Source organism: Vigna unguiculata, chromosome 3 (genome assembly GCF_037176805.1).
Source record: "Vigna unguiculata cultivar grain cowpea cultivar isolate G323 ecotype 2 chromosome 3, ASM3717680v1, whole genome shotgun sequence".
NCBI classification, from domain to species: domain Eukaryota; kingdom Viridiplantae; phylum Streptophyta; class Magnoliopsida; order Fabales; family Fabaceae; genus Vigna; species Vigna unguiculata.
Genome location: NC_140794.1, coordinates 11,103,149 through 11,117,794, shown reverse-complemented (window position 1 = coordinate 11,117,794; position 14,646 = coordinate 11,103,149). Strand labels below are relative to the sequence as shown.

Sequence of the window (14,646 nt, the reverse complement as noted above, 5' to 3'; positions counted from 1 at the left end):
AATATTTTTTTATTCTGTGTATGTATATAATAATCAGTAACTAAAACTTATTTAATCAATCCAGTATTTGATACTATTTATTTATCTTGCTTCAAATTTGGGAAGGGGAAAAAGTGGTGCACAGAAAGAGAATAGATTAGGAGGAGAAGTTGGGACGGACCCTTAAGTGAGAATGGCAGTTGAGTTATAGTACGTCCAAAAACCCATGACAGCATCGCAAATCTTGAGGCTTTACATTTTAAAATGTTTTTTAATTTCATTACTCTTTATTCATAAAACTTGTTTAATTATTTTAACTGGCGTAAAGAGAGGCTAATGTCAAAAATATTTCTATATGAATAAAATATGATACAATGGTAGGAGATGAATATTGTAAATGAATACTCGTGAGTAATCACAGATAATTTGTATATCTGCATGTTAATAGAGCGGATATGAGTATCATAGTATCAGTACTCATTATACTTTAATTTAAATTAAAAAAATTATTAAAATATTCACACATTGATTTTGAATATGTTATTTTTTATCAAAATTAGTTTTAAAAAATTTACATTTCTTTGTAAACTATCATTCAACAATGTTCAAGTAGGTTAATTAGACTTTGTTTGAAATTTATGAATGTTATGTATTGTATTTTATTTGAATTTACGATTAAAATATGATTATAAATATTTTTTTTAAATACCCACAAGTACTCGTAAATATATGTGAATATTAAAATAATATGCAGGTATCCGCATAACGGATGTCTGCACGGATATGGGGACACTTACAGGACGAATGTTTATCCAAGAGGGATGGGGGGAGCTACTACTCGTACCTTGTCCGTTCTATTGACATCTTTAACTATACTGCATGTGTACGCATCTTTTAAATATTCATGATATTATATTAATAGGAAATGATATTGTAATGTTAGGTTAATACACAAAATAAATTTATATTTATTAAAAATAAAGTAAAATGAATGGAGAAAAAAATGAAAAATAATTGTTAATGAATAGAAAAGTTTTATAAAAAACATGTGAAAGTAATACTTAATTTTTAAAAAATTAATAAATAATTATATTATAAAAGATAAAATTAGAATTATAAAACATGAACACAAACGAAAGAAATCATCTTTATATATAGTTATAGACGAACCTTTTTTAAATTTATTCTTTAAAATTAATACAAGTAAGAATTTGATCAATGAATTAAAAGTGATTTTTTCCTTATTTTATGAATTTTGATTTTTAAGATATTTGTTGGCAAATTTTATTTACTCATCATTTTAGATTCAATCATTATTGAGAGGTAAATTTATCCTCTAATATACTCTTTTTTTATAAGGCCAAAATGATTTTTATATGATCATAGATTTTCCATTGAATAATTTTAGTATTTTGATGTTTTGGTCTCTAAATCTCGTCTCAAAGGTGAGAGTATTTGTAAAAATATTTTTACACTTAAATCAATATATACCGATAATAATAGTTATAGAATAAATAATAGTATCATGTCTAGTACTTTAGAGATAATTGTCTGTTTACTTGAATGGTACTTAATTACGGTCCATGTCATCTTTAATCTTAGTTTAGTTTTTATTTAGTCGCGATGATTAATTTTAGATGTTTAATGTCATTTGATTTGATTGGTTATGTAAACATTGTGTTGTGATGTTCTTGCTTTCTCCTATTACTTGATGATAAAATTAGTATTTTTTTTGTATTATCTTGTACTATTAAATTTTGTCTGATATTTCTCAGCAAGACTAATACTTGTCGATTTGTTATTTTTCAACAAAATAATACTTATCAATAATATTTGTACTTCTTGACAAAAATGGATACTTATTAACCTTAACTTTGTATCTTTTGACAAAACCGATATGTTTTTATGTTTTTACTTTATTAATTCATTTAACATTAGACCTAAATCTTCTCTATTTATAAACTTGTATTACAATATTGTTACACATTTCGTATAAACTTTTCATTTTTACAAATTTTATAGAATTATAATATGTAAAAAAAATAGTTTTTTTTTTTGCTTTCAACGCAATGTGGTTTCGTTCTTATTTTCTATTTTTAGGATAAAATAAAATTTTATTTTCTAAATTTGTAGATAAGTTTGTTTTTAAAACGAATATTTTATTGATTTTAGTCCTTGAGATTTTTCCATAAATATTTTCCGGTTTTGTTATTAGAGTTCGGTATCAAGTGATGGTATGAAAATTACATTGACGTTAAGTGTGAATTTGTAAATTTTAAATAAATTATGCCTTCAATCTTTTATCCTTTTAAGAAGTTCACTTTCAATCTCTCGATATTGATTTATTGATATAAGTTTATCAATCATTCTTTTAATAGTTTTAGTTTCTGAAAAATATTTTTTTATGAATTTAAGTTCATAATGTCCGTATATAAATAACTGTTTTTAGCTCATTCTATTATAAACATAAGACAGACTTAAATATCTTTTTAGTCTTAATTTTCGTAGTGTTTATTGTGGATAGTCCTCATTTTGACAGGATATTTGAAATGGTTCTCATGTTTAAAATGGTCATCATTTTTGTAATTCGTGTTTTATTTGATCATTTTCTATAACACCGTTTAAATCATTAACGGAGCATTGTACATGTGGCACGGTTTGTATTAGGGTGTGTTACGTGTACTATATAGGTGACTAATTAATGTTAATTTTCCAATTTAGGAGAAATTTTGCAATTAGGGAAATTTTTTCATCTTCGTTTTTCTTGAGCTCGAATTTGCAGAGGAAACAGCTAATACTTGCCATTTCATTATTGGATTGCAGTTGCGCTCTTCATTTCAATTTTCCAGTTAATCATCATCAACGAGGTAAGTGGGTTTAGGATTTTCTGGGTTGTGTTTGCTCGTGGGTTAGGATTTTAGTAATTCTATTTTGGGGTTTGTTTGTCTTTCAATTGTTGTGATGTTCTACATGGTTTCTAAATTATTACCTGCTAAGACTGTACCAGATGCCCAAAATGCTGAGAATGCACCAATTACTGAAACTGTTGAGAATGCACCAACTGCTGAAACTCAAACAACTCAACCACCAAGGAATGAAGTGGAGAGTCAAGCAACACCACTACCAACACTAGAAGAACCATCTTAGTAGTTTAGGATGAAATTACAAATTAGGAGGAGGCCATGATAGCAGCTACAAACGTCTTAGTTATTTTTTGGAATTTTTGATGTAGAATTCATTATTGATGTACTGCATTTTGACTTTCCTTAAAGTTTGTTCAATTTCACTTTTGTCAAACATTGATGTACTGCATTTTGATGAGGATGAATTAACGTTATAAATTTAACTTCTTTCAGACTTAGATCAATTTAATTTTTCCCAAGCGTAGATCAATATCAATTACTTCAATGCTCAGATTAAGATATCATTTTGAACATGTTGGGACTAATATCAACACAATCAAACTAATTCATTTTTTCATTTAACAATAGTACAAAACATATTGGACTTTAAAAGATTACACACAATAACAGTACAAATAATACAATAACAATACAAGTGAACCCTACTACTAATTGCAGCCTCTTCTCAGCAACCTTCCATGACTTCTCCAAATCATTAATCTGCCTCATTTGTGTCATGATGATGACATCCTTTTCATCAACACCACCATTTGAAAAAGTTGTAACCCACCACATTATTAGAACCACCACTCTGTAAATACAACACGGTTGCCTCCAACGATTACAACTAGAGATAAAGGAAGAAGATTGAGACCTAACATACCTATATAATGGGATTGCAGGAAGAAGAAGATTGCAACAACACCAATTGGAAATGGAGGAACAAGATTGTCAAAACTCACCAACTGCCCAAACATTCCTTACCAAAACCTTAACTCACTTATTTATCCCCAAATATCTAATTAGCACACTTGTACGGTACACGTAACACACCCTAATACAAACCGTGCCACATGTACAATGTTCCGTTAATAATTTAAACGGCGTTACAGAAAAGGACCAAATAAAACACGAATCGCGAAAATGAGGATCATTTTAAACATTTGGTAAAAATGAGGATCATTTTAGACATTTTGTCAAAATGAGGATCATCTGCAACAAACATTACAAAAATAGAATAAAAAAGTATTTAAGCCTAAACATAATTAAACGAAATACTGTAATCACACGACTTGACATGTAAACTACTAATTATAATCATATGATTAAATATTGTTAATAAAAAATATTTTTTTACAATTTCAAGGCATTTTAACTTTTATAGCAATATAAAATTACCAAAAATAAATAAACGTTTCAATCTCTCTTTCTTACCATAATTTTGAGATTTTGTTAACATAAGGCAAAGGAATAAATGAGACCATTATATTTAAATATTTTAAAATACAAATGTACATATAAATATTTTTTTATTAAAAATTGGTTTATTTATACATTAAACCTATTTTAAAAAGTATATTAAAATTTTAAATCAATTACCCTTATATTATAATGTAGCATTCAAATACATTTAACATATTCTTGTTCACATTCCTAAAAAGTAAATAAATGAGTACAGAACATGCCACTTTCTTTTCTACTTTTTGTTTACTTACTATGCTAAAGTATTAATTTATGTTGTTATTTTTTTCTCTTGTTTATTATTGACAAAGTATAATTTCATACTAAAATTTATGTATATTTTTATTCTATTAATATGTTAAATTTTAGTTTTATTTTTATAATATATAAAAATAATGACATAAATACAAACAGACAATGTAAATTAAATAAATACAATGTATTTTTGTGAAATATTTACTCGTAATTTTCATTAAAAAATTAATTCCCACCACTATTTAAAAATATATTGATGTTTTATTTATTAATATTTTAGATTTAGTTGTAATATTTGATATTCTTTTTTTATTTTAATATTTATGTAAAAGAAAAATATTTGAATAGTGACATTTCATATTTTGGTTCTTACACGTTTACATATATTTTGTTTTGATCCTTACACAAAAGATTATGTGTAGTGTTTTGCTTCTTATACTTCTTAATACAGCTTCTTTTTTTCATTTTGATTTTTATATAAAAACATATTATACTATTTATTTTTTTCGCGAGATTGAACTGAAAGTTTTCTAATGTAAGGATTAAAATATAAATCAGTTTGAGATGTACAGACTAAAGTTTTAATCTAATTTAATAATACGCTTAAAATGAAAACATTAAGAAAATAATATATCTATAAATTTCAAACCAGGTTTCCAATGCGTTCGAGTAGAAAGAAGTTGAATCAATTTCTTCTATAAAACCTTGTTGTTAATAAAATTAATAAATATTCCATACTGATATATGGTGAGTGACAAAATTGCATCCAAGTGTATACAATTTTTTTTTTTTAAATGTATTATCTGTTTCTTGAGATCGTAATAAAAGTACATTACATGTTGCAATTATATAGTATAATTAGTTACGTTATATTCTATATATTATTCTAATATTCATAAGAATATTCGAAAAATTCAACAGTTAAACTCTGATTTGCAAATCTTTTGGTGGAGTAAAGACAAAATGGAAAACATGACATCCATCTATAAGTTAGTGGGTGTTAATTAACCTTTAATCACGCATAATTTAAATTATTATACGTCATGTAACTTTTTTTTATGATGAGTATATTTATATTTTTAAGCTGAAAAATATATTTATATTTTAAGATATCAATTTTTTATGTAACACATATGTAATATTTAATATTTATAATAGAATATGTAATATTTAATATTTATAATAGAAGATTTTGTAGACACATATGTAATTACATATATAATTGGTGGGTCAGATAATTAATTGAAAGATACAATATTAATAAAAGATGATTCTTTTTTTCTTATATAATATTCAATTTAATTATTTTTACTTATGGTGAAACTTACATCCATTTGAATTTTTAAAAATATTTTCCTTAAGAGTGAATTTCTCTTACATCGATATACTTTTCTTTAGGGATGAATAGTATTGGAGGTTAGAAGATGAGTTGTTCCCAAACTTTTATAATTTTATAAATGGGTAGTGAGAATTTATGAAAATTAAAAGCACTAAATTTTTAACTAACATATCATTTAAGTTAATAAATAATAAAACATAAAATTAAGTATAAAAAAATATAAATAACTTATTAAAATATTTTTTTTATATTTTTTAACTAATATGTGTTTTTTAATAATCTGATTGTCGTATATTTTCCTTTTAATATCTATAAAACTTATTAATATTTTTTAAATAGGTATACTTGTGTGAATAATAAAGAAATATATAAATATTTTTTAGAAATATTGAAAGAAGAATTATACGTGAAAATAAAAACAATAAAAACAATTAAATAATAAATGATTTCACAAAATTGACATCGTTTCTAACATAAATATCTTAAGATAATAAGATCATGATACTTAAATTTTTTATTTTTATTCAAAATAGAAATTAAAAATTATATTCACACTTAAATTTTCCACCAATAATTACTTTACATTTTATTTTACTTTTTGAGATGGAAAAGCTTGTAAATTTTTTTAAAATAGCTCATTAGCGTTTTTAACCCACCATTGTTAGGTCATATCGACAACTATTGGATACTTGTTCATAATAAAGTTAGGTAAGTTATTTGTGGTCATAGATTTTTCGAAATTGTATTATTAATCTGTAGGTGAGTGTCAATGCTTTACTTTACGGAGACGAATTTAAAACATCAATAGTAGCTTAAGTTAGTTTTTTTTTTTTTTTTTTTTTTTTTTTTTGTTTCTGTTAATCTCAACTGTATAGGTCTTATAAGATTACACAGACTTCAATAAGTTTTACAAAAAAAAAAAATATTATAATGTCAAAATTATTAAAGCAATAGTTTAACTTAATTTTTTGTGTCCTCTAGTTGACTTGCATGTTAACATTTATAATATTTTTTCCATTAATATCTTTTCTTCCATGAAAAAAAAAGTGTTATGCGAAATTCAGTTGTTTAGCATGGAATATTAGCATCAAAGGTCTTTCTGATCATCATTGGAGAACACATCTCCAAATTCAATCCCACTCAAATAAATTAGGTTAATTTTTTTAATTGAGTTAAATTTGACCAATCTTATACAAGTGAGTAACGAGTTTTATATGGTGGACTCAATACTTAATTTATTTTTATAAAAATTATTAAACAATGATAATATAATTATTGTTCAATTTGCTTCATCATTCACTTAATGTTGTGTATTTTAAAAATATTAAATTATGTTATTTTTTTTAAGTATTAAATAATATAGTCTATAATTAAAAATACTCTAAAAAGCTAATAAAATAATGTTTTGAAATTAAAAAATTTAGGAAAAAAAATTCAAAACCAATGATACAATAAATCCAACACAATCCAACCTAATTAAGAATAAATTGGGTTAAATTAAAATTACTAAAAAAAAATTAAAAGTCTTATCTAACCTAATCCAAAATTCTTTTATGTGTATCGAATAATGAATTTATTTCAACCTAACTCAATGTTGTTCTCTATATTTGGAGTTCAGTGCATAAATAAAAATGCATATATGTTAAATACTCAATTTTTTTTCCTACTCCTTAAACACGATTATTTCTTAAAAAGAAATAATTGTAATATCATCAAAATAAAAAAATTTGTTAGAGTACGTTTAATACAGAGTGTTAAACTCCTTAATTAAAAAAAAAAGGTAATCTTGTCTTATAAGATATTGCAGAGTTGATGAAAAAAATAAAATATTGAGGTATGAAATTGTGCCCCTATTCTTTGAACTAGGAGTTTGCTTGATGAACAATTTTGTTTTCACGAGGGTTAGTTGACCTACTTGAATAGTCCCTTTTTTTTTTTTTCACACCATTTCAGTTTTGAAACATGCAATCTAGCTTTAACCCGTTAATGTTACCGAAAAACCGACATCACGGGACAGGTTTGAATTTGTCGTTTTTGTTTTTATTTTTATTTTTATTACTAAAAGTTAAGGAAAACTAACATTTGGGAAAATGGATCTTTCAATTTACTTTTCTCTTCCTTTTCTATAAAATTTTATATTCAATCTTTATTTCTTTTAGTATATGATCGTATCTTATAGTAATTAAGAAGTTAAGAAACATTTTTATAACTTTAAATAGAGAACATTTTTATTTATTCTATAATTCTTTTCTCCTTTTACTTTTTGTATAACTTTGTCATGTGAAAAAGATTTAAGTCATGATATATTGGATTGAATAGAACTTGGGTGGTTTTGTCAAGATGAGTGTCCATATGATAAGTGTAGAATATGAGTCTAATTTAATGCATGAGTCTTTTGAAAATAATGATACAGTATTTGATATGTATGTTAAATTGTTGAAATGATTGCATGATTGTATGTTATCACATCTTCTAAATATATTAGTTTACTTTAATATGTGGTTGTTGTTTTCTAATTGCTATAATCGTCCGATACATGAGAGTAGAAAATAATAGATATAGAAGATTTTAGCACCAAAACAACCGAAAGGGTTTTGGAGTTATACAAATGATTTTGTATATATATATATATATATATATATATGTATATATATATATATATGTGTGTGTGTGTGTGTGTGTGTGTGTGTGGAGAGAGTTTATATTCCTTAAATGATAATGCATGTTTTATTTTCAAAACCTTCTTTCATTGGAATGGATGACTGTAAAGTAATCTTATACATATTTATATTATCTTTTAATGATAATGTTTAGATGCATGGTTTAGAGATAATGTAATTCCTAAAAATGGTTTGCTACAATATGTACTAGTTTAAATATGTTTTAGTTCTTTAATTTTGATCAAAAATTAGAATTAGTCTTTTTTGAAATTTTAGATTAATTTAGTTTTTTATCTTTACAAAGGTGTGAATTTAGTCATTTTAACATTTTTTTTTTAAAGTTTATTTGATGTTTCAAACACATTCCTCATCTAACATTGAAGTGAAGATGTGTCAAACTATGTAAGTAACACAAATATTGTCATGAAACACATTTGAAACGTCATATAAACTAAATAAAATTTGGTTAAAATGACTAAATTGACACATTTTTAAAATTGGAAGACTAAATTAAACTAATTTTAGTTTTCATTAAAAGTTAAGGAACCAAAAACATATTTAACTTGGAAACAATGTCATGTGTTTATTAATTATTAGTTAATTTTAAAAATATAACATTATACTTAAATATGATAAGCGATTTGTTTTTTTTTTATTTGCTTGAGAAATCCATACCAAATCAATGAGTTGAAAAGAAAATCTAAAAAAACCTAAAACAGAAAATTCAATTGAATCTATTTTCAGTTTTTTTATATCAGTTTCCAACTAATTTGTTTGGATTTATTTTTTTAAACACCATATTTAATATCACTTTTAGTTTAGCGTTTGTCACATATTTTAATACAGAATAATTTAATGTATGAATTGGTTCTGTCAGTGTCAGATGTTATCTACTAACAAGCAGGTATACAACTATATATATATATATATATATATATATATATATATATATATATATATATATATATGTTGTAGTGTGAATCTATAAAACTATATTTTATTTTTATTGAAATTGATTAATAGGTTTTGTGTGTGTGGATAGCTGAATTGCAAATAATGACAGTTTTAGCATCACCCTTTTGTTAAAAAAATAAAATAAAAATAAAACTGTGTCAACGAAAATAATAAATACACCAACACTAACACTATTAACATCAACCAGGTTACACCACAAAAGAGTCTTTATTTTTAGTATAATGTAGATATTGTATAAGAAACAAAAACTTAGCTTCTTCTACTTCCTTTTCAATAGTTAGTGGCTTACACATTATTCAGTATTCTGTTACAAGAGAGTCATCGTCCATGAAAATATGATTACGTACACGTTTCCAATGAGAGCAACTGCATAACTTAGTTTAACTAATCTCATCAATATTTTTAATAAACTTTTCCTTTTTAAGTATTTTTTTTTATTCACTTAGAATATTGGAAGATTAATATTAAAGTATGAGTGATTCTGTTTTGTTGCAAAGTGACTACTAAGAAAGGTTTAAGAAATTGGGTCATATGTCCTTTCACGTCCCTCTGGTCACATATATGACCCTCCGTTGACGAAGAGATACAAACAAACACTGTTCTTGCAGTGACCTTCAAACTCTTGAAGAGTCATAAATATTTTCCTCGGTGCCTATGATTCCTAGATTTTAGTTCAAAAAGAAATAGAGTATTGTTAGAAAGTAAATTAGAAGGTGAATTTTTAAGTTTAACTCGATTTTTTATCATGATGCATCTTAGTTGGATATTTATGTCAAGATATATTTATTTAGTGCGTGTGACAAGAAATGAGTGGGTGATCTGTTAAGTGTCCGATAGCATGTGAAACATAACGTTTAAGAAAGTTTGTTAGGATAGACTCTAATTTGACTCTAATATCATATTAGAAGTGAGTTTTAAACTTAACTCAACTCCACGAAATCGACTTGTAAGGTGAGATTTGCACCTCACTTATATGTTATGAAATTATCTTATCTCTAGTTAACGTGGGACTTCTAGCATTGTTAGTTGAAAATTCAATTATAAGATTAATAGAGATAAAAATATTAAACATTGTAATACACTGTATTAAGATTTTAAGTTATAAATATTTTAAGTTAGAAAAAACTGATGTCAATTTTTTTATGAGATAGACTGATGATTAGTATATCTTGTTAGCACTTTGTTAGACAACAACTCAAATGATCTTGTGAAAAAATTTTATTCACCTCTTGTTGTTGTTGTTGTTCTTACAATACATTATATTTATAGACCCACATTTCCTCATCATTGTACTCTCAACGGCTATAAACAGCTATAAACGGCTATAAACGGCTAACTTATTAACTACCTAGACTCCAACGGCTAGTGCATTAACCACTCACAACGACTAGTTTCTCACAACGGCTAGCTACCTATAATGGTTAATACATTTAAGTTTATTAAAAACCCAACAAAACTCCCCCTTAAACTTAAATGCTTCTATTATTCTCCATCTTTGTTCCTTTATTCTTCATCACGTGCAATAACTCTTCTCACATTGTGCTTGTCCCTTTCATGAATAGTTAAGTTCTTCGCTTTCTTCATGACTGACTTCCCTTTCACTTTATCTATGGTCGACTTGTACTTCGCTTTCCCTGTGACTAACTTGTTCTCTGCTCTCTCAGTTTTTGCATCCTTACTGGCAAACTTGTTCTTCTCTTTGACCGACTTGTTACTCATTGGGTTCTTTGTCTTTGTGGCCGATTTGTTGTTAACTGAGTTCTTATCAATAGGTTGACTTCCTTTTGAAAGGTTAGACCACACCCACGTATTGTTGTGCTCAATCTCCTCATCCATTTCAAGTCGCCACTTCTCATCTTGCACTTCGAGTGCAGCTCTCAGATCCTTCTCAACTTGTAAATGTTTTTGCAAACTTGAAACATCTTCTTCAAATTCCAAGTGCCGCTTTTGCAAAGCCTGTTTCCTTCTCTCTACGCTTTCTTGTAGAATTAAATTGTCTCTAACCTCCTTTTCAATACTCTGTTGCAAGTCTCCTTTTGCAATCTCCAACCTTTGGATTAGAAGCTTTTCTTCTTCAAATTCTGAGATATTCAAGCTTTTCACATGTTCCACCGAGCTATTTGAGTAATCCACTTGCTCCACCAACTTATCTGAGCTATGTAGGCGTTCCACCAAGTTAACTGAGTTGGCCTCATGCTCCACCATGTTGTCTGGGGTATCTACACGCTCCACCACCCTGTTTGGGCTATCTACATGTCTCACCAGCCTATGCAACCTACTCGGTTGTCTTGCTGACCTATCCACGCTACTCGACTGTCTTGTCGAGTTATCGACTATACTCAACTTTTTTTGCTGAATTCTCCATGCTACTCGGTTTTCTTGCCGAGTTCACCACTTGTTTATGCTCGGCTCCCGAGCTACGTGCCATCATCAACAATGTCGCTTCTTCTTCAACATCTTTTGTGAGGTTGATCGTCTCTTCCTTTCTACTTTCAGATCTACAATCTTTGGCAAAATGTCCATATTTACCACAATTGAAACACTTGCCTGAGTAATAGTCCTTTGCATAATGGCCATACTTGCCACACTTGAAGCACTCAACATTTGAGTTGCTTGATTGACCTCCTCTCCATGGACCTCGTCCTCTTCCGTGCCAATTTTGTTGACCGGATTGTTCTTTCTCTTCTTGTCCTCGGCTTCTACCACTAGGACCGCTTCTTATACCTCCTCGATATCGTCCTCTACCTTGAGTGTTCTGAGCTTTCTCATCTTTAATTGACATCTTTGTTTGGAGTAATTGATTAAGTGGCTCAACCTTCTTCTTCTTCCGCTGCTCATGCGCCTCAAGGGACCTGGCAAGCTCTTCAACCGTGAGCATTGACAAGTCCTTGGACTCTTCAATCGCGCACACCACGTTCTCAAAGTCATCCGTTAGAGACCTCAAGATCTTCTCCACAACTCGGCTAGCAGGCAACGTCTCTCCATTTCTACTAAGTTGATTCGCCACAGTTTCAACCCGAGTAATGTACTCGGCTACTCCTTCTGTCTCTTTCATCTTCATGCTCTCCAATTCGCCTCTAAGTGTTTGAAGTCGCACCTGCTTCACTCGGTCATCTCCTTTATACGCCTTCTCCAATATGTCCCACGCTTCTTTTGAAGATTTTGCACTTGCAATCTTCTCAAAGCTAGACTCGTCCACAGCTTGGTATAGGATGTACAAAGCTGCCTTGTCCTTCACACGTGCGTCTTTCAGCACTTTCAACTGGGCATTTGACCAACCTGTAGTGTTGGCTGGTTCATCAAAACCATTTTCAACCACCTCCCAATTTTCTTGGGATCCAAGAAGGGCCTTCATTTTGAGACTCCAATTGTCATAATTGACAGCCTTTGTCAACTTGGGTAGGGAGACACTATTTGTAAGACTGGCCATCTCACTTTCTTTTTTTCTCAAACACTTAGCTCTCTTTTTTCAAGCACTCAAGCTCTCTAGCTCTCTCTCTTTTCCACTCAAACACTCAAGCTAACTGGCTCTTGATACCACTTTGTTAGCACTTTGTTAGACAACAACTCAAATGATCTTGTGAAAAAATTTTATTCACCTCTTGTTGTTGTTGTTGTTCTTACAATACATTATATTTATAGACCCAAATTTCCTCATCATTGTACTCTCAACGGCTATAAACAGCTATAAACGGCTATAAACGGCTAACTTATTAACTACCTAGACTCCAACGGCTAGTGCATTAACCACTCATAACGACTAGTTTCTTACAACGACTAGCTACCTATAATGGTTAATACATTTAAGTTTATTAAAAACCCAACATATCTCCCTAATAATTCTCTCCAAAGACTCGTTTAAATATCTTAGTTTCAAAAGTCACACATCAGAAAAATGGACTTTAAAATGAAATTAAAGATTAAAAGTACTCTTAGTATTAATCTCTCAAAAATTATAAATGGAATTTTGGTACATTTATATATGAATCAATTATATATCTCCAACATGTATAAAGGGTGGTTTATGAAATAATTTGCAAATTAAGTTCAGATATGAAGACCTTTCTCCATGATTTACATATATAAAAATAATGTTGAAACGGATTAGGTAAATAATAATAATAATAATAATAAAAGGATTTTCCTTTTGTAATTGTTGGATATCTGATTGTGCCATTTACACCGGGAAATCTACAATAATCATAAAACCAATGTGGAAAAGTCGTTTGGACCGGACTAAGGTTAAATGTGTCCATTCCACAAGTGATTATAATTTGGGTGTTTCTTCCTGCACCCCATCAAATTTATATCTGCATCCGATACGGGCTTTCGGAAATTTTAATCTGAAATAGAGGTGGGATAAGTTTCTTCCGATTTTTATTTTCTGGCACTGATCTAAAATGTGTTTGGGAAAGTAAAATCCAATGTGATAGAGCGAGGGGGAATTTGATGGGACGCAGGTAGAAGGGGCTTTCTTCCTCCACTTTCAAAAAATTTCTCTGCAGTTCCAAATATTTCTGAAATTTCAAAAGTATCCTTTGATTATTTAAGTAAATCATATCTTTAAAATTATTTTTAAATGTAGACTTTCAGTTTAAAATATTTTCGAAAGTCAAAATTGACTTTCAAAATAAATAAATAAATATATATATATATATATATATATATATATATATATATATATTTCTTCTTTTATTTTTGGTTTAATTAATCGTAAAGTACCCAGTTTGGTACTAGTGTGTCAAATTGGTATCCGCTTTTAAAAAAGTATCAATTGCGTACCAAAATACGTTTATGTGCATCAATTGGGTCCAATAATTTAGACGCTGTTATAGTGGTTAACGTTGACTGATTTAAGTTGGTCTGATAAGCAAGAAAATAACACGTGGCCATTAGTGACGTGGATATTGTTGGTTTGAGAAGTAATTTAACGTTAATTAATTGTAGAAGGCAAAAATTAAAAAGGAATTTTGGTAAAGTTATTGGTGTAGTTTGAAGAACAGAGAAGAGGGGAGAAGACGAGACCGGTGAATCGATTTGCGCTTGCTTTCACTGGCATTTAGTAGATGATCGG

At 28.2% G+C, this 14,646-nt stretch overlaps 1 protein-coding gene across 1 annotated transcript; it reads right to left on the bottom strand.

Moving 5' to 3' along the window:
- Nucleotides 1–11,898: 11,898 nt before the first annotated feature.
- On the bottom strand, nt 11,899–13,002 carry LOC146887468 (uncharacterized). Its single transcript, XM_085671552.1, has one exon. The coding sequence runs from the start codon at nt 13,000–13,002 to the stop codon at nt 11,899–11,901; it is 1,104 nt and encodes a 367-aa protein (XP_085527678.1).
- Nucleotides 13,003–14,646: the final 1,644 nt, after the last annotated feature.

What these genes read in the sequence shown, in the direction of transcription:
- LOC146887468 (XM_085671552.1), bottom strand. Translation starts at nt 13,002, where the DNA reads ATGGCCAGTCTTACAAATAGTGTCTCCCTACCCAAGTTGACAAAGGCT.